The sequence below is a fragment of the Miniopterus natalensis genome, chromosome X (genome assembly GCF_054644295.1).
Source record: "Miniopterus natalensis isolate mMinNat1 chromosome X, mMinNat1.hap1, whole genome shotgun sequence".
Lineage (NCBI taxonomy): Eukaryota > Metazoa > Chordata > Mammalia > Chiroptera > Miniopteridae > Miniopterus > Miniopterus natalensis.
The window spans coordinates 102,798,226-102,818,646 of NC_142103.1; the positions used below are offsets into that span (position 1 = coordinate 102,798,226).

Consider the following 20,421-nt stretch of genomic DNA (forward strand, 5'->3'; position numbering starts at 1 on the left):
GGCATACTTTTTGAAGTGTCTGAGAGCATACCCTCATCTGAACTCAATCCTTTTCACCCCACAACCTCCTTTTCTAGTGCTCCCTCCTGCTCTTTCTGTATTAAGTTCCTATTGTTGATGCAACAAGTTACCACAAATTTAAAACATCACAAATTGAATATCTTACAGTTCTGGAGGTCAGAAGTCTGGCATGGGTCTTACTGGGGTGAAATCAAAGGCTGTGTTCCTTCTGGAGGCTCTGGGGGAGAATCTACGCCTTGTCTTTTCCAGCTTTTAGAAGCTGCCTGCATTTCTTGGCTCATGGCTCCTTCCTCCATATTTAAACCTATCAGCCTAACATCTTCAAATCAATCCATCTCTCTCTCTCTCTCTCTCACACACACACACACACACACACACACACACACACACACACACACTCACCCCTCTGCTTGGGCTGTCACATTTTCTTCTCTGACTCTGCCACTCCTGCCTTCCTCTTGTAAGGCTCCTGTGATTAGCTTGGGCTCATCTGCATAATCCAGAATAATCTTCCCGTCTCAGGATGCCTTAACTTAATCACACCTGTAAAGCTCCTTTTGCTAGGTAAGGTAACACATTTGTAGGTTGTGGGGATACGGACTTGGCCATTTGGGGGGCAGGGGGTATTATTCTACCTGCCAGGTCTTCTCTCCGGGGCATTCATGCTGTGCTGCTTTCTACCTCTGCAAAGCAGCGTGCAGGCTGAAGGGCACCTGTGCACCTTGCAGCGCAGCCGGGATACTGCGGTGGCCAAGAGGACAGGCTTTACATCCTGACTGTCAGGCTCAAGTCCTTTTTGTTGTTAAGTGAATGACAAGGGTTATGTCATCGCTACACTTGTTCAATAAAAGAAAGCAGGACATGCTTACTCCTGGCTACCTTAAAGCTAGCATTTTTTTTCGAAAAAGTAGCATCTTGACCATTATGACTATCATAGAAATAACCTTATTTCTTGTGGTAGATTTGCATCTGTCCTTTGTGGTGGAGAACTCCTTGAAAGTTTTTTTAAGAACAGCAGACTTACTACAACCAAACTGAACAATGGGGTGCAAACTCAAACCTGAATCTGATCAACCCTTGAGCTCTGGTTCTCAATCCTGGCTGCAGGGGACAATTGGGAGACTAAACTATATGGATGCCCGACTAAACTATATGGATGCCTGAAAACTGAATTAGAACCTCTGGATTATTGGTCTAATCTCTTTGCATATATTTGACAATTTTCATATTTAAGACAAATGTATTTGAAGCCCATAAACATGGGAACTCTTGGAAGAGGCAACTGAGGAGGTGTGAAGCTTCATGGGTTTGCTCAACAACCCTCCCAACACCCATCTGTGCAGTTTGCATGGGAGCCACGTCTGGGGACCACATCCCCAGCTGCAGTAACACAAACAGGGGACGAGGCAGAGAGAGGAACAGGCTTGAGTGTGTTCTTGATTGTGAACATCCTGATCAAACCCTAGGATAATTTGGATAGACATTGAGTGAATGTTTTGAGGAAAGGCTCTTTAAACAAATAAATTTTAAAAGATGATGTGGATTGAAATTAGGAAGGCAAATGCATTAGACCAAGTAAATCATTGTGAACCAGCACTAAATCATCACGTGTTTTAAAAGTAACACAAATGTAGTTTTAAGACATAATGTTTGCAGTGTTTCCTTGCCACACTGTGTTGTGGAGTTTACGTGACACTGTGCTTGGTTCTGAATGAATATGGTTTTAGCCTATGTGTTAATTTCTATAATTTCCCAATAATGGACCTAACATATTCTGGCTTTAAGAAACCTCTTGAACTTGCAAGTACTTAATTTGAAAAAAAACACACAAAAAGCAATTATTAAAATTCATAATGGTGGAAATACAGATTGGGAGCAATGAGAGACAGGGACATAGAGGAAGATGTGGAATATTTGATGTATTCGTTACTGCTGAATGGCAGATAGCAAAAGACAATAAGATGGTGGAGGGCTGAGGGGTGGGAGGGTGCTGAACTGGAGCAGCCCATACAGTCTTCCAGGCCTGTACTAATTCTTTAGGGTTGTTATTCAAGTTTGTGGTGTATAATGGATTAGGAGACAACTTGGTCCATTACTTATAATCAAAACTGTAGCTGAATGATATCATTGTTATTTAATATGCTGCCCATTTGATAATAAGTATCTTTGCAGACACCTGTGAAGTCCCTCTTTCTTTATTATTTGGTAACCTTCTCTCCTAGGAAAATTGTTTTTTTCAGCCATGGCCTAAGGGATGGGTTTAAGAACCAGCTGGCTCTGGATACAGCATCACCTTCTTTTTGACATGACACTTCCAAGGCCTGACTAATGCAGCTGCCTTGCTTTCGAGAAAGCACCACACTCATTTCTCTTTCTGGGGTTCTCTTTCTCATTTCTCTTTCTGACTGTAGCCTTGTACTGAGCCATCAGCTGCTACACAAACTAGTCTTAGGAGAAAGCAACTCCATGCATTCAAGTCCTTACAAATAGACCAAGAATTTTCTCTCTTTTGGCTAATAACTCCAAATTTACTAAAGAAGTTAAAAATCTAAGAAGTTGAGAATCACAGGCTGTGATATATAATGGACTAAGAGAAATTAAAAGCACCACACTTCACCTTTTATTATGCTAAGTATGTAGTCATTTGTGAAGTTTCAAAACTATGTATTACTTGATTGCATTTGGAACTGTTTTAGTTGGGAGAAGAAAATGAAGGCTCAAGAAACATGTAAACTGGCCACGTTCTGTTTTGCCACATTTGGGAATGTGTTTTACTTATTTATTTATTTATTTAAAAAAAATAGGATTATCATTTTACGAATGTCAAAGCTTGAACATTTTTTTTTCTGCCCCCATAAAACCTGATTCCCTTCTGCTCTTTCTTATCTTGGTGATTAGTGTACCATCCTCCCAGTTGCTCAAGAGAGAAACTTAAGAGTCATCCTGCATTACTTCTTTCCCATCCCACCACTGCATCCAGTTTGTCCCCAAGCATCTGTGTGGTTCTGAGTGTCTCCCTGTCTGTTCAAATCTGAATCATCATCTTACTAGCCCAGCACCTTTTCTGATTTCTACAACTTGGTCCCTCCCAATTGAAACATATTCAAATTTGTTTGTAATCTTCTTTCTTATGCATAAATCTGAGCATGTTTCTCTCTTACTGGAGGTTCCTCGATGGCTAGCCATCACCTACTGAGTAAAATCCAATCTACTTTGCAGTGCTGCAGAGAAAGCCCTCCAGGATCTGGCCCTGGCTTCTACATGGCTTTGCCTCCTGCTTTTTTCCTCCTTTCAGCCTTGTAATTTCCCCAAACAAGCCTGTTCTTTCAAATGCATTTGCCTTGGCAACCACTGTTTTTCCACTGTTGCATTTCCACTGGGCAAAGCCTTGCCCCTCTTATTCAACTCTCAAGTCCCCATTGAAACACTGCCTTCTCTATTAAGCCTTTCTTGATCCCAGACAGATGTCAAAGCCTTTTCCCTCAGGTACCCCATTGCATGTGGTTCTTACTTCTAGTGTCACAATCTCTATATGTTATGGATTGTATGTGTTCTTTTTCCAAAGTTTAACTCCTTAAGAAAAGGACTATGTTGTCATTTTGATAATCCCAAGCCTAGTACTGTTCTTAGCCTGTATTAGGTGCTTATTAAATTTTGTTTGAATTACTTAACCAGGAGGACATAGTAAATAAAAATAAAATGTATTTTCTAGGGCTTGCTTTATTTCAGTCATAAGCTATGTTTGAGAGGTTGCAAACTACAGCCCACTGGCCAAATCCAGCTTTCCACCTTTTTTTATAAGTGAAGTCTTGTTGGAACACTGCCACACTCATTCATTTATGAATTGTCTATGGCTATTTTCATGCCACAAAAGCAAAATTGAGTAGTTTTGACAGGGACCACATGGCCTATAAAGCCTGAAATACTTACTATCTGGCCTTTTATAGGAAGAGGTAGCTAACCCTTGCTAAATAGAGATAATCGAGCCCATTGGAGCTTACATTTTTAAATGCTTTTTAAAAATAGGTATGTAATTTCATTTTGATACTTTAAATAGCAGTTGGCTGTCTTAGATACCTAAACTTCATAGTTAAAAGTCACAGATTCATTTGGGACTTCCCATTGGGGGGTTCACTGATATTGTACCTCGTGATGCCGTAAGCTTAAAGGGTGTGAGTGAGGGGTAAACCCAAAGCCTGATTCCTAACTCCTAACTGTCTAAACTTGTGCTTAGTTCAGTTATACCAAAAAAAAAAAAAAAAATCCCCAATACATTGGACCTTGAACAATTTTCTTCAGTTCACCAAATGTGGCTGCAGCCTACCCACTTTGCCAAGGCTTGCTCACTTACTCCCCTCCCCAGGCTCGGTCCCACATCCTGCTCCCTGAGCCCCTCCTGAGCTTCATCGTTATCCTCTGATGCAAATTCATACTTGTGAAGACAAACAAACAAAAAGCCCTCACTTCCTTTACCTCCTGCTCAGAATGGCCTTCTCTGTGAGAGCTTCCCTGGCCGCCCTACCCTAAGCTGTGCGCCCCTGTCCGCTATTCGCGTTGGCAGCCCCTTCCTGGCCTCGTGTTCCCTCCTAGCAGTTATCATTCTTTAACACACTGGACCATACCCTTTACTTACCTTGTCTATTTTCTGCCCCTCCTATAGTATAGTATCTCCATTTTTTAAATAAATGAATAAGTAAATAAATGAAATCCCAAACAAAGAGGGAAACTATCAGAGCTTTACCATAGTGTCATTCACTCTTTGGAATGAACATTCTAGGCAGGAATTTGCTGCCAGTATGGAACAAAGGCAATTTAATAGTTGCTTGTGTCAGTCTTTCTGTCTCACCTTTTTTAAGGTGAATGATGGGGATGGTGAAGTCTTAAGGGATTCCTGAAATGTTCCACACATCCACAACAAATCCTTGGCAGTGCCTGTGGGGGCCAGCACTGTTCCTTTCTTCTGGAACTTTTCTTGATTTTTGATGAAACACTAGGTACCTCTTCAAAGCTCTCGTGTGCTGGTTGACATCTGTAGTTCCCAGGAAGTCATCTTCAGCAGGGGGACGTGCGGTTTCAGAGGATTGTAATGTACTGATCTGTAAGCTGTCGCTTTCTCACTGTCCGCATCAAGGGTAGAGCCATGCCCTCCCAGTGGGCATCAGAGGTGTGTACGTGTGCACACAAATGTAGTCAGGATTGTGGGAAGGGAATCTTTGCTTTGATTTTTTTTTTAATGTTAAAATTGGTTTTTATTTCATTCTGGGTTTTTGTTTTTGTTGTTATTCTACCAGAACATCCAAAATGTTGACTCTGTGCCACCATCTTGACCGGAACTTCTTTGATTCTTTGATGTGGAGTATTTTATCATCAATGTCTCATGTCTCTAAAAATATATGCAGTTCTTATTGATCATATCTCTGGACTTACTGTGATCAAAGTATCTCATTAGAGTGCTGTAAACAGAAACTCAGAGGTTACAATTTAGCATAGATATTAAAGGCATAAGTTTTTTTAGCTTGAGTCCTGGCTGGTTCCAAACCTTGTAAGTTTTATGATTTGGAGGAAATTATTTAATATCCCCAAGCCTCAATTTCATCTATATTACATTAATTATATTATATTATATTATATTATATTATATTATATTATATATTATAATATTTATATATACTATATATTTCTATAATATTAATATAATGTAACATAAGTATAAACAGTGCCTGACTTAACAATGGTTCAACTTAAGATTTTTCGACTTTATGATGCTGTTAAATAGAAACCATACTTCAAATTTTGAATTTTGATCTTTTCCTGGGCTAGTGGTATGCAGTACAATACTCTTTTGTGATGCTGCGCACTGGCAGCCACAGCTCCCAATCAGCCACACAGTCAGGAGGGTAAACAACCAAAACCCTACAGTGTACTGTGTTGCCAGCATTTTATGGACATTGCATTCTGAGCATGTTTAAGGTGGGCTAGGCAAAGCTATGATGTTCAGTGGGTTAGGTGTATTAAATGTATCTTTAGCTTAAGACATTTTCAATTTACAATGGGTTTATTGGGATGTAACCCCATTGTAAGTTGAGGAACATCTGTATTTATTATAATGTACCATAAGTATATATAATATATTATAAATATACCAGATATTATTATTTAATGCTATTATATTATTAAATATTATATTATGGTCAAAAGCAGTACCCACTTCATAAAGTTGTTGGAGGGAATAACTAAAAATCCCTTGGCACAGTCACAGGTGCATAGTAGGTTATCAGTACACATTCGCTCTCCTATATTTTAGTGCACATGATGGCAATTACCATCAGGTTTCCTGTTACTGAGATAGAAAACCAGAGAGTTTCCATGTGTTCCCATAAAAGAGAGGAAATATTACCCTTGAAACATCTTTCCACATAGTTTTCTTTGGCCTTTGTATGCATCATTATATGGAACCAGGTGACCCAGCAGGTGCTTGGGATTTTGATGTTTGCAACTGACTGAGAAAATCCATGGTTAACTAAGCGTAGACTTGATTTTAGGGACTGAGAGCCAATTTTGGAACAAAAGGGTGAAAGTTGCTCAACTTTATTACTAAGAGAGCGGCTGAGGTTTGTGAGATGCAGATGGACTGTGTAACCCTTGCTGTTTTTCCCTGGGCCTGCAGGGCGATTTCACCTGGAACAGCATGTCGGGCCGCAGCGTGCGGCTGAGGTCGGTTCCCATCCAGAGTCTCTCAGAGCTGGAGCGAGCCCGGCTGCAGGAAGTGGCTTTTTATCAGTTGCAGCAGGACTGTGACCTGAGCTGTCAGATCACCATTCCCAAAGGTAAGGCCCTGTCTGTTACTCCATCAGGGATCTCTGCAAGCCAGACATCTGCTTGGCCAAAACCCTGAGGCGCAAAGGCCTCTCACACCTGCCATTACACAGGAAGGAAACTACAACTTCTCAATCCTTGACTGGCATTAGTGCCCATTTTAAAAGACATGTTCAAGAGAGGCAATTTACATGTCAACTAATATGCTGACTTAGAGGGAAGGTCAACGTGGGGCATTAGAAAGGAAAGCTGCCTACACAGTATCGGAACAACCAATTAGAGGTTCCAAAAAGGTCAACTTACAGGGTTAGAAGAAAAACCCTGTCTGTCTCAACATGATTTCAAAATAACCACTTGAAAAGAATGTTGTAACAATCTATTAAACTTGTCCTTGGGCCTCATGCGACCCCTGAATCAGGGACTATCCCAGTGTTAATTCATTATCATCTAGTCCTTCGCCTGACGTGTCTGTCGGGGTCCAACACCACGACACTGGGGCCAGGTCAGGCCTGGTTGTCTGGTGTTTTTACAAACACAGATCTTGACTCTGGTAAAGAAGAAAAGCATGCGTTTGAAGTTCTCTAACCTGTAAAAGTCTGTTTGTGAATGTCTACTATCTTCTGTAAGGGTGCTTTACAATTTCTGTTAGTGTAGCAGAAGGGTCACCTGAGCTGAATGAAAAGCTATGGTGGTATCCAAGTGAAGTAAACCCACCATAACAAGCGACGCTGGCTGGTGCGCCTGAAATGTGAAGGGAGGCAGGAAGGATGACAAGCGTCTAAAAGCTGGAAGATTGCTTTAGAGGATCTCAGTGTCTGTAGAACTTCTACCATTTGCTTTGAGGGGATGTATCATGAATATTTAAAAAGTAATCCATCTCTCTCTCTCTCTCTCTCTCTCTCTCTCTCTCTCTCTCTCTCTCTCTCTCACACACACACACACACACAGATAGGTGGTTTTCAACCAGGGACGGTTGTGCCCCCCATCTCTATGTGAAATCTGGCAGTTTCTGGCAATGCTTTTAGTTGTCCAGCTTGGGAAGGATGCAGCGGACATCTACTGGGTAGAAGCCAGGATGCCGCTAAGCATCCTACAGTGCACAGGACAGTCCCCTACAACAAGCACTGTCAGGCCCCAGTGCCCAGTGCAGCGGCTGAGCACCCTTGCTATACCCGCGGACATACTGACAGCCTGTCACCAAGCGTGCCGGCAGTGTGGTCTTCCTGGCTCATCTGTGGCTCATGAAAAGGACATTGGCTTAGGTGTCTGAGACCAGGATTTGAGGGTTGGCCCCTTACCCTCCCTAAGTGTGAGCGTGGTCGGTTCGCCTCTGCAGTAAAAAGCTGTTTCGTTGACTAGAAAGAGTGGCACAGAAACGCTGACCACACAGTTTTCATTGGATGGTGACACTTAGGGCCACTTTTATTCTTTAAGCTGGAGTCTGGGACTCTGCTGGAGGTCTGAGAGCTCAGGAGAAGGGAGCAGCAGCTGAGGGCAGGGCCCAGGGCAGGCACATCTCACCGCCTCCGCCCGGCCCTTGGCTTCCTCAGCAGGCGCTTCCCGCCGCGACCGCAGCCAGCTCCTTCCACGAGGACTCCCTGCCCCTGTTCTATCTTTCCATGGCCTAATACGGAGAAACCCTTGGCTCGGTTACAAAGAAAACCACCTTGGCAGCTGGTGGAAGTGAGTGCTAATCACTGTCAGGGCAGTTGCTGCCTCGCCTGGTCTTGGTTTGGTTGCAGGGTGGAAATGAGGCTGCCTTCCCCTCCCCATTGACTCGCAAGGGGGCCCAGGTCGGGCCTCAGGGTCCTAGCTCCCTTTCACAAGCACAGATGTTCTTTCAGTTCCTAAAAAGAGAAAATGTTGCTGGCAAACCCAATTTGTAGAGTCTAAAAAATTATGTGAAACCTACACTGGATGCACATCAGATAAGATATCAGGGAACAAATATTATTTGTAGCTTTGTTTTTAAACCCAGTTAATTTGGTGTTTCGTTTTGTCCCTGCTTTTAAGGAGTCCACTAAATAAGTAACCTTTACCAAACAGACAGTTTTATAAAACTTGTCTCCTGGAAGTTCCGTCTGCATTGCTTATTTCTGAGACTATGTACTTCACATTCAGGAAAAGATTCACTCTATCAAGGTATTCAAAGATGTTCTTGCTACAGGAGTTATTTTGATATTTTCTATCAAAATGGGAACTAGTGTTTTATAAACAGATTTTTACTTATGGAGGAGAAAAGGCATTGTGAGGCAGGATGGAAGTGAACAGACTTCACCCAAGAGTACTGAAACTATTGTTTTGCACAGATGATTATAGACATTAAATATTTACCAAGATACTTCAAATGCATGGCCAGTGCTGAGTGCTATGATGGCAGCTTTGGTCTGAGGGTGGCCACTTGGTTCCATGCAAACCCCTAAGTGGAGGTTCTAAGTAGGGTCAAATTCACTATGTGAATTATTTACTCAGGAAAATAAATACAGTGGGCCTAGAACCTAAAGAAATGATACTAAGTCTAATGAGACAATGAATGAACATGGAAACATCCTTAAGTTGACATTTCAGCACTTTGTCACCTTAGGATGATTATAGGGATTTATTTTGGGGTACCTGTTTGGAGAACCCTCTCCCTTGGTGAGACTGGTGCTTCCAGGGCTCTGATGAATGATAACATAACATATAGCCAGCTGCTGGGATTCACCATAGAGAGGAGAGAATAGGAGGTTAGGGGGTTGGAAAATTACTGGGGTGATTTCCTAGCATGGGCAGAAGGGATGGGATCCAGAGCACAAGTAGAGACTTTGACTTCCTCTTGAGCTATAGTAATTGGCGCACACTGGTTATATGGATACAGATGCAAGTACATTAGAAGATGATGGGAAAGCATGTATAATTTCACTCCAGATTGCCTCTCCACTCTCGCCGAAATAAGAAGCAATTTCATATGCTAGGAGCAAGGATGGACAGGAGATCCTGGAGGTGTGAGGAAAGAGGAGAGGAGTGGAAGAGAGAGGATCTGATGGACCAGCAGTGTTGCAGGGTTGCAGGGCCATCCAAAAGGTCCATTCGAGGTTAGTGTCTGGGAATTTAAATTGCAAAATAAACATCCTGGCAGCTAAACACTGCTAAAGCAAAATACACCACTTAGCACTTTAAATTCCCCAGACCTGTTTAATCCAAACTTCCTCTCATTAGAGTTAGGATTTTCCAGTTGAGTTCAATGATAGTAGAGAGGGACATGGCAGTGGAGCATTTATCTGTTGTAGGCAGAATAATGTCCCCCCAAAGATGGCCATGTCCTTGTCCCTGAAACCTGTGAATGTTACCTCACATGACAGAAGGAACTTTGCAGATATGACCAGTTAAAGTCCCTGAGATAGTAAGACTATCCTGGATTATCTGGGAGGGTCCAAACTAATCACATGGGTACTTAAAAGAAGAGAAACTTGTCCAGTGGGTGTGGCTCAGCGGTGGAGCATCGACCTAGGATCCAGGAGATTAGGGTTCAATTCCTGGTCAGGGCACATGCCCGGGTTGGGGGCTCCATCCCCAGTGAGGGGCATGCGGGAGGCGGCCGATCAACGACTCTCTCATCACTGATGTTTCTCTCTCTCTCTCCCTCCCTTCCTCTCTCTGAAATCAATAAAGATATATTTTTTAAAAAAAAAGAAGAAGAGAAACTTTCCAAGCTATAGTCAGAGAGAGATGTGACTCAATCCAATGTTACTAGCTTTGAAGATGGAGAAATTGGCCACAAGACAAAAAATGAAAGTAGCCTCTAGAAGCTGGAAAAGGGAAGGGAACCGATTCTCCCTAGAGCTTCTAGAAAGGACTGCAACCCTAATCACACCTTATTTTAGCCCAGTGAGACCCATTTCAAACTTCTGCCATCCACAAATGTCAGATAATAAATTTGAGTTGTTTATGCCACTAAATTTGTGGTCATTTGTTACAGCAGTGATAGGAAACTAATACAATGTGCAAGTGAATGATTGTAATCCCAGACCATGGAATCTAAGTTGGATAAAGAACAGAAGTTAGGAATAAATGTAAAAGACTTATATTGTTCTTGAATAAAAAGAATCTATAAAATAAATATGTCAATTAGGTCATTAATAATCTGTAAACTGAGTTGATTCCAAAACACATACCAACAGAATTTGTATTTGTAATATCACTAACTTGATCTAAACATCATCTGGGCAAATAATTATGTGAGAGTAGGAAGGGAAAAATATGAAAAAGATCGAATGAAAATGATCTCTACTCATCTATTAAAATGTCATAAAACTAAAGCAATTAAAAGAGTATGGTAGCCCGGCCCGGCGTGGCTCAGCGATTGTGCATCGGCCTAGGATCCAGGCGATTGGGGTACGATTCCCGGTCAGGGCACAGGCCCGGGTTGCGGGCTCGATCCCCAGTCGGGGGGTGCAGGAGGCAGCCGATCAGTGACTCTCAGCATTGATGTTTCTCTCTCTCTCTCTCCCTCTCCCTTCCTCTCTCTGGAATCAATAAAGACATATTTTATTTAAAAAAAGTATTGTACTGCTTTATAAGAGGCAGATCAATTGGAGACAACAGAGTTTAGAAATGAACTAAAATAAATATGAGAACTAGGACATAATAAATATTACCTTTCTTGTCAGGGGGAAAATGATGGATTATTATTGTTTTTGCAACAATGAGACAACAAAGTGAGTAGAAAAAGCTGGATTCTGACCTTACTCTGTACATCTAAATAAGTTGATATGGAAGAAAGATTTGAAGGTTAAAAAAATAAAACTATAAATGCACCAAAACAAACACAGCTGGATATTTAAATATTTTTACATTCGGAAAGTCACTATCCAGAAAACATAAAGAGAATGATACATTTAGCTACATTTTTTTAAAAAGAATCATTTGTGTTGCCAACAAATAAATCAATAAATAGAAATTTACAGCACATGTGACAAACTAAAGGCTAACTTCTCTACTATAGAAAGCTTTGTTACAAATTAATATGAGAAAAATAATTAAAATATAAACAAATTACAGGTAGGTCACAGGAAAAGATATAAAAATGATTTATGAATATTTAAAAAGATGCACATCCTCATATTCATTAAAGAAATGCAAGCTAAACAACAAGGGAAATTTTTTCTTTTATATTAGGATGGCTTCAAAAGTTGGATAAATACTTTATAGGATAACAGACACGCATATACTGTTGGTAGCAGTCTAATTGTGGCAGCAACTTATCATTTTTAAATGGCCCAATAATTCTGCTACTAAGAATGTATCTCACAGCTACATATTCATATTAGTTGGGGTAGGCTAGCCGCTTTGTGCCTTAACATTATAAACATCTGTCTTACACAGGCTCCATCCAGAACAGGTTAGCCATGGGGTTCACGAAAGTGGACTCTGCCCCATGCAGTTACTCAGCAACCTAGGCTTCTCACATCCTGTCGCTCCTGCCTCTTTGTATACATTCAGCCAGGAGACACACAAACTGAAAACTAACAACATTTCTATAAATCTTATAAGATGACGGATGAGGTTGAACTGTTATCCCTGCTCAACTTAAGATATTTTGAAAAGGGACTTTTGAAGATGCTACAGAGAATTGAGATAAATTTTTAGTGGTAGAAATCAGGAGGCATTTTGGTGGGAAGGATCATATCCATCAATAGAGTTCCCTGTGCGTCTGAGATGGCCCCCCAGAGGCAACCATGCAGTGCTTCTGCCTGGGCAAAGGCTGCTCTTGGCGTAGGCGCTTGGACCAGACTTTCTAGTCTGTAAATTGCCTGATCCTGAGCAGTGGAACCAAGAAACATGTAGAGAGCATGGTCAAGAAATTAAGCACCACCTAATGTCCTGTAGGACCTTTTCATTTAATCAAAACATATGAACAGCCCGGCTGGGCATGGCTCAGCGGTTGAGCATCGACGTAGGATCCAGAAGACTGCGGTTCGGTTCCCCGTCAGGGCACAGGCCCAGGGTGCGGGCTCGATCCCCAGCAGGGGCCGTGCAGGAGGCAGCCGGTCAGTGACTCTCATCATTGATGTTTCTCTCTCTCCCTCTCCCTCCCTCTCTCCGAAATCAACAGAGATATAGTTTTTAAAAAATGAACACATGAACACAGTACTATTTATGTATCAGGTAGTATGTTAAGCTCAATAAGTATCATTTTGATAGCATTTTAATACAAATGGTCTAAGGCAGGGGTTAACAAACTGGCCTGCTGGCCAAACCCAGCTCACCATCTGTTTTTGTAAATAAAGTCTTATTGAAATACAGCCATGCTCATTCATTTACATATTGTCTATGGTTGCTTTCACGTGACAATGGCAGAATCTAGGAGTTGTGACAGCCCATTTCTCACAGAGTCCCAAATGTTTATTATCTGACCCTTTACAGGAAAAATTTGCTGACCTCTGGTCTAAAGTAAAATGAAAGAAAGTGACTAATTTCTCCTACATCAGTAAAGCAGGTTAGGGTAGGCAATGTGGCTTAATATCACCATATGGTAAACTAAGTATTTAAAGCCCGGTGGTTCCATAGGAGGGAAATGCATACTCATGTTTTTTAGTGCTCTTTTTTCTCTCTCGCTTCAGTTAATTTCTGATATTACAATTGAGAAAGGTTTTGTTTATGTATTTTGAAAACAGTATCATGGAATGAGGAATAGCTGACGGTTTAAGAAAATGTGGACAATATTCTAATAAAAGAGTGCCCTGACGCCTCAAAATTGCTCAATTATATGGCTTCCTTATAAAGTGGTCCCTCACCATTGTCCCTTAGGCAATGTAAAACCCAAGTAAACAACTCAGTGAAATCAAGAAAATGATATTCTTGGTAGGCTAACACTGCAGCTGTCTTTGGTTTGTGATTTAAATGTTGATTTTAAAAATAAGGGCAACCTGGTAGGCAAGGAAATTGAGTTTGGGTGTTTGTGTAGCAACCCTAGAGAGAAAATAGAACTATCTTATTTCTACGCTATTCTTGCTGGGACTGTTCAGTTGAAGAGGTGATGTGCTACAACTGTTTGCTAAAGCTTTTATGTATAAATAAAAATGAAGTTAAAACCTAGGTTAAAATCCACAACTTCACTGTAGGTAAAATGCTGGTAGGAATCAAACACCACCAAATAGGGTGATCAAAAAATGTTAGACCACTGGGCTTAGAGGCCCTCAACAAATATTGTTTGACCTGCAGAGCTAGTTGTATCTTCTATGCGTCCACAATTACCTTCCTGTGATCTTCCAAGAGGATTGTGATTTCCCATGGGGTAAGGCTGTATCTTATTTGTCTTTGAATCTGGAACACCAGGTAAACTGCCCAGTAAGCCACTGACCTTCAGCAAATCACTGAGAAAGTGAATGAATGCGTGCATGCATGCATGCATATTCTCCTTCAAAACCATGTTTCTGCCATCACTCTTCCCTGTCTCTCTAAAGATCATCAATCACCTTTCAGTCATTTTCCCCAATACCCCCTGTAATGATTTTGAAATAATCTCAGTGCTTCCCTGGTGCTTTACCCCATGCCCAGTTTCCAACTTTGATCGATGGTCTCATAGAGTTGATGTGAGGCTTAAATAAGCCAATAACCATGATGAGCTTAAAACATCTCCCTACATCTTATATACTCTCGATAAAAGTTATACATCACCATTATCACTAATATTATCACCAGTACCAGCACCATATCACTTTGTCTCATATCTTCTCTCAAAGCTAGACACTTCATCGTTATGTCCCACCTTAACTGTAGCCATAGACCTTCACCTGCTTTGCTCAATTCACGGGTTCACCCTCACTCTGTGCCCCACACCCAAAACCAGCAGAGTAATCTTTAACCACACAATCTGCTCCTTTGCTGGAAAAATGCCAAGAAACTAAAAACTCTCGAGGCCCTCTGTTGTTTACAGATGTCACTATCAAGGCCACTTACAATAGGATTCCACGTAAAAGAAGAAATCCATTTTGTTTGAGGCTTGCTCTGAGAATGCATCACAGATTTATTTATCTTAAGGTTGTAGGGTTCAAACTCTTTGTCCGCAATCTGCAGTAAGAAATACATTTTACATCTCAGCCCAGGAAATACATGAACTAAGTGGTGCTTATCTTTATCAGAGATGCACTTTGATATTTTCTGTAATTTGTCTCCTACCATCTTCTATTTGATTCTGTATCATTTTCCAAAATACACTTCAATGACCCACAGTTTGACTAACAGTCTTGGAAGGCAGATGGGATGGAGAAGAGGCAATCAAGAAGAAAAGGGGGGGAAATGCCAGTATGGAAAATGTTCAGTTGATGTTTGCTGTGGCTCATAGGGCCTTGGTGAGGTGGATGGGGCATTGTTTTTCTAGAGCTACAGGAATGAACCTAGGCCTGACCCTCTGCCTAAGCATCTTGTGCCTTCTCTATCTAAAGACCAACTGTAAAATGCTACCCAAGGGGCTTCCTGCGCTGCTTCACTGCTGTCTCTCCTATTACCAAGTTGGGTGTGCAGCCCAGAGGAGGGACATATGTAGGGCTTTAGGTTCTAGAGTAGTAGAAGCCTCTAATGGAGGCTTCAGTGTCATGTCAAAAGTAGTCCTCACCCTCAAGGAGTTCCAGTCGGTCAATAGAGAAAACACAAATACATCAGTTATATTAAAAGAGCTGCAGATTTCATCTATCTAAGTTACTTTTGGTTACCTTATAGATAGAGGAAACTGCCTCATCTACTTATTCCAGTAAAAGCCAGGAATGACAGAGAGGTTTCCCTACAGGTCCTTTTGTAATTTTCTCCTTGGATGCTCTCCTCTGTACCCCAGGGCTTTCAAGTTCTCAAGAGTGTGCTGCTGTGTGATTCTGTTCTGGTGCCAAGCAGGAGGCCAGTATGGTAGGATGTGGTTCTTCAAGCCATGTGCTTCGTGCCTCCGTATTCACAAATAGCTCCTTACATGTTCTCAGACATATAGTTTCCTAGCAAAGGTCTTGTCTCTACTGGTCACATTTACGCATATTTATACATCTGCATTGGAGCAGCAACTAGTGTTGCACAAAGCTCTGGCATCTTGAACAAAACTTTTGTCACTGCAGTTTCTGAAATATTCTGGCACCTTTCAGGAATTCCAACACTACACCATTCTCTCTGTTGGGATTATGGCCCAAAAGTAAACTTGATAATTACAAAGAATGTTCCATCCTTGGAATATGAAATATGAACAGGGGCTTTCATTTTTGCTCTTTGCTCTGTTTTCCCATGGGTGAAACAAAGGCAAATAAGTATTAATTGAAATTAAATACCAAGTGGTTTTGTGTGTGTTTTTTTAAATCAGGCTTTTTAGATAATTCGAAAATGAGCCCTAAAAATTATGAAAAATTCAATTTGTGGGTGTTTAAAAATTTTTACAAATGAAGAAGCTCTGGAAAAGTAGTTTAAGGGGGTCTTCGCTTAAGATAGAAGTGGGCAAACTACAGCCCAAAAGCCAAATCCAACCCACTGCCTGTTTTTGTAAATAAAGTTTTATTAAAACACAGCCACACCCATTTCTCATTTGTTTCTGTGTCATCTTCTTGCTACAACAGCTGAGTGGAGTAGTTTTGACACAGACCATATCACCCACAGAGCCGAAAATATTTACTTTCTGGATCTTTATAGAAAAAGCTTGCTGACCTCTGATTTAAAAGATTACTATTAATTTGATATAGTAATTTGTAGTTATTATTTGCATAATTGATCAACTATACCATTCTAGTAATTTCAATTTCTTTCCTATCTTAATTTTATTTTGCAATAATTGGGTGTTTTTTAATGATTAGACTTCATAACTCTCCGATGTTTTAGTGCTCGTTTATATCTGACCAAATAAATTTTCGAAGTGGATAATTAAGTCCCTTGGTGACACTAAACAAGTAAGAAAAGTTAATATTTTTTATGAGTTGCTTAAACAACTGGTGCTACCATACAGCTTATAGGAATGTAAGATATACATTAAATGGGTGACTTCAATAATAAGTCAATCTCCAGTATGGGGTGATTATTAGCTTTATTATCACTTTCTCTTTTGACAACTGAGAATTTAGCAATATTTGTCTTTAAGGACTTACTTGCAGATTTATAGTTCTTTGGAATCTGATCCCCCTCCTCTCACCCTCCTTATTTTAGAACCCACCCAACACACACAAATTCGAAACTCCTAGGGATGTCTTTCTTAGGGATACCTGGCATTATATGATAAGGCTGGTGCAAATATGAGCAGAAAAACCACATCCCACAACAGAGTTTTGGACTACCTACTGTTAAGATGTTTTGGCTGCAAATTATGGAAACCAAAAGTGACTTAAATAATAAAGAAATTGATTATATTATCTTACAGGCAGCCCGTTGCTGGACTCATCCAGAACTCATTAATTCAGTGGCCTTCCATCTTTCTTCTCTGCCATCATCAGTGAGCCACTTTGTTCTTTCGTTGGCTTCCTTCATTGTCATCAAATGGCTCCAGCAGCCTCTGGAATCGCTGTCCCTGTGGCAGCATTAAGAGGCAAAGAAAGGCAGTGACTCTTTAGCAAGTATCTTTTTAGTAATAGAGGATTTTCACTGCTGCCTCCCAGTAGAGTTCCCTCCCTTCCTGCCAGTGCCCAAATCAATACTGGCAAGCAGAAAGAAATCACTGGAATTGGCTTGACCTAAGATTCCTTTCCTGAGCCTGGTGTGACAAAATAGGGAAAGAAAAAATTGGGCAGGAGGCGGGCGTAGTAGGATCAAGATGGATTTAGATTGGGAACTATTGGTGTACATAGTAGCAGCATCATCTTCTGCCATTGCAAACAAGCAATAGGGAAGGAATTATTTTTATATCATATTTTTTTGATTTACTGTCTAGTATAGTGTTTTGAATTTGCTGCTCAGGAAATATTTGAGAAATGGAATGGAATGAACTGAAAATTCAATCATAGCACATTCACTCATAGCTCAAAGAATAATCAGAAACAAGAATGGAAAAGGAAAGAATGAGGAGCTTAATAGTTTTCATCTAATTGCATCATCTATTCAGTTACTGAATTGGTGAGAGCTCTTTCTATGTTAGCAGCTGGCAGAAATTTTGAGGCGTTCCCAAGGCTTAAAATCTATGATTTAAATTATTTGATTACCTTCTTACTTGTTCAGTATAAAACAATATGTGTCAAAAGAAAGTAGGTAGCATTAGCTCCTTACCTAGGTCAAAAATCACAGCATGTGTACACACCCTTGTCTAACTCTATCTTTTCAACTTGAACTACAAGCTTTGGCTTTAAAATGAATAATGATGAAATTCCCATAATTTGGGGTTGAATTTCCTTGAGCTAACGGTCCAGGGTATTTCTTTGGGGATAAGTGATTTCTGTCTTTTTGTTCTCCTACCTGCTTTTTTTCCTTTCTATTCCAGGAAATAAATATAGCTTAAGGAAATGATTGGCCAAAAACCATTATTCTTGCTCTGATATTTGGAAACTTTTGTCTCTGCAAATACAATGCCTACCTAGACTAAGTTAAAAATACCATTTTCAATTTAAGGAATGTGCAGTAAGAGATGCTAATTCAGGAGCCTGGAGGGATGGACTAGCTTCTCGCTTAGGAAAAGAAAACAGCAGCTTTGCCCCACTAGAATATGAGCTTATAGTTATAGTTTTTTTTCTTACTCATAGCACTTGAGTGTGGAAAAAATGACAGCAAGTAAAAGATCCTTCTAGGGCATAATTTGATCATGACCAGTTATTACAGCAAGCAGTGATTACAAAGAACGCCTGGTATGGAAAAACCATAGTTGAGCTTTTAAGCCCATGGCATCCAGGCCATGTGATCAGCTTCCCTACCTCATGTTTTGATAGAATAATGAGACATGTTCAGCAACTCAAATATCTCAATGATTTTCTGTAATAGAAAAATACTTGCTTTGAGGTTCAAGATTCTACAGAGTTTCTCTCTTGAGGAAACATGTCAGAACTAATTACCTTGCCAAAGTAATTTATACAAAACAGAAAAAGTTTCTTAGTGTTTAATTTAGCTGGAAACATGGTGACCTCCAAGAACTGACTCCCTTTGCAACAGTAAGAGACTCACAAAATGTTCTTAGTTTCTGACCACAGCTTTGATAATTTCACCACCACTTCAACATGTAAACTGTGGGGATTAGTACATTTCACAAGTACTTTGGGGAGCCTCGGCTCGAAGGAAAGACATCTGTATTGCTTAAGAATGCCATGAATATTTTCTTCCCTGAGAAACATAGACACTTTGGAAACAAATTTTGAAAAAAATCTAACCCACAAGGTGCAAGCAGGATAAAGAAACAGTGTTTAATTCATTGGGATTTACACCAAGAGAAATTACTCAATAACCATATTTCGACCTGCCTTCTATCTTAATCAAGGTTAATAGAAGAATTGCTAAAGATAAGGCGATGTGTAAATGAAAATTTTGACCTATGGATTTGATTAAATAACCAACAGTCTATAGCATGGAATATTTCTTTAAAGATTGGAATATATATATATATATATATATATATATATATATATATATATATATTCTCCAAAGTTGACTGAATGGTAAGGCCAGTTTGGGTTTGAATACATTGTTTTCCACTTTTTCCATGTAGGTTGTTTTTTTCCAGAATTCTTACTTGTCACTCTCTTGAGACCTAGTGCCCACTAAATAAACTCAATCCACTCCCAAATTTGCAATTTTCTCATCTTTTTTTAAATCAATAGAATGCTTGCTCAATGAAGGGTTGGTTTACTGGGAATAATATATTAAAAGGCTTAGGATAAGAAAGGCTTTTCTAGACTAAGCAGTCACCATGTGCTATTTTGGGGAAAACTCTTATCAAAATTCAAAGGTCCCAAGAAGGGTAACACTTTGTCCTTTACAAGTGAACTCAAACATTAGCCTTCCCAAGCAGAGTTGAGGACAGTCTTCTCACTTCTGCCCCACCACCTAGTAAATGTCTCCACTGAAGCATTTCTTCATTTTTCTTTAATGAAGTTTACATGTATCTGTCTTTAGCACAAAAACAAGTTTCTCAAAGGCAGAGATAGTGTCCATTCATCTGGGATCATAGAACCCAGTTCTGTCTCACCTTAAACATGTGCTTAATTAATGTTGGATGGAGGGAGGGATGGATCAATGTATGGGGGATGAGCCCATTTTCTAGGGGAAGATGCCATGTAAACAGATAACTATTATAATGTAAATAATATTCTCAAGCCAAGGGCACCCCTGGACACTTTTAGAGCAGGGAAGAGATCCCTGCTTTGGCTCCTCTCCTAAATCTCTGGGGTGAATCCCAGTTCAGCTCCTGCATCAGAGTATTGCACTAGTCAGATGGTTCCACTCGCCTGGGCTTGCTGCCACTTTTCCTGCCAAGAAGCCGAGGTGGCCATTTTCCTGGTAATTACTTCCCCCTTTCTGTCAGGACTGTTCTCTCTTCCCTTTCTTGAATATGGAGCAGACAAGACAACTCAAACTAGCAGAAGAAATGTTGAATTCACTCCACCGAGAATGGTGATGGCAGTAAGTGGCTCCAATGTCCATCCCAACTTTTCCTGAAATATGATTTTG

The 20,421-nt window shown here is 40.4% G+C and overlaps 1 protein-coding gene across 1 annotated transcript in view; it reads left to right on the plus strand.

Moving 5' to 3' along the window:
• ARHGAP6 (Rho GTPase activating protein 6) overlaps window positions 1-20,421 on the plus strand; it is a 423,350-nt gene that overhangs the window by 339,044 nt on the left and 63,885 nt on the right. Inside the window, exon 2 of the mRNA XM_016211638.2 lies at window positions 6,689-6,848. Within this exon, the coding sequence (XP_016067124.2) occupies window positions 6,689-6,848 (160 nt within the window). The remainder of the gene's footprint in view (window positions 1-6,688; window positions 6,849-20,421) is intronic.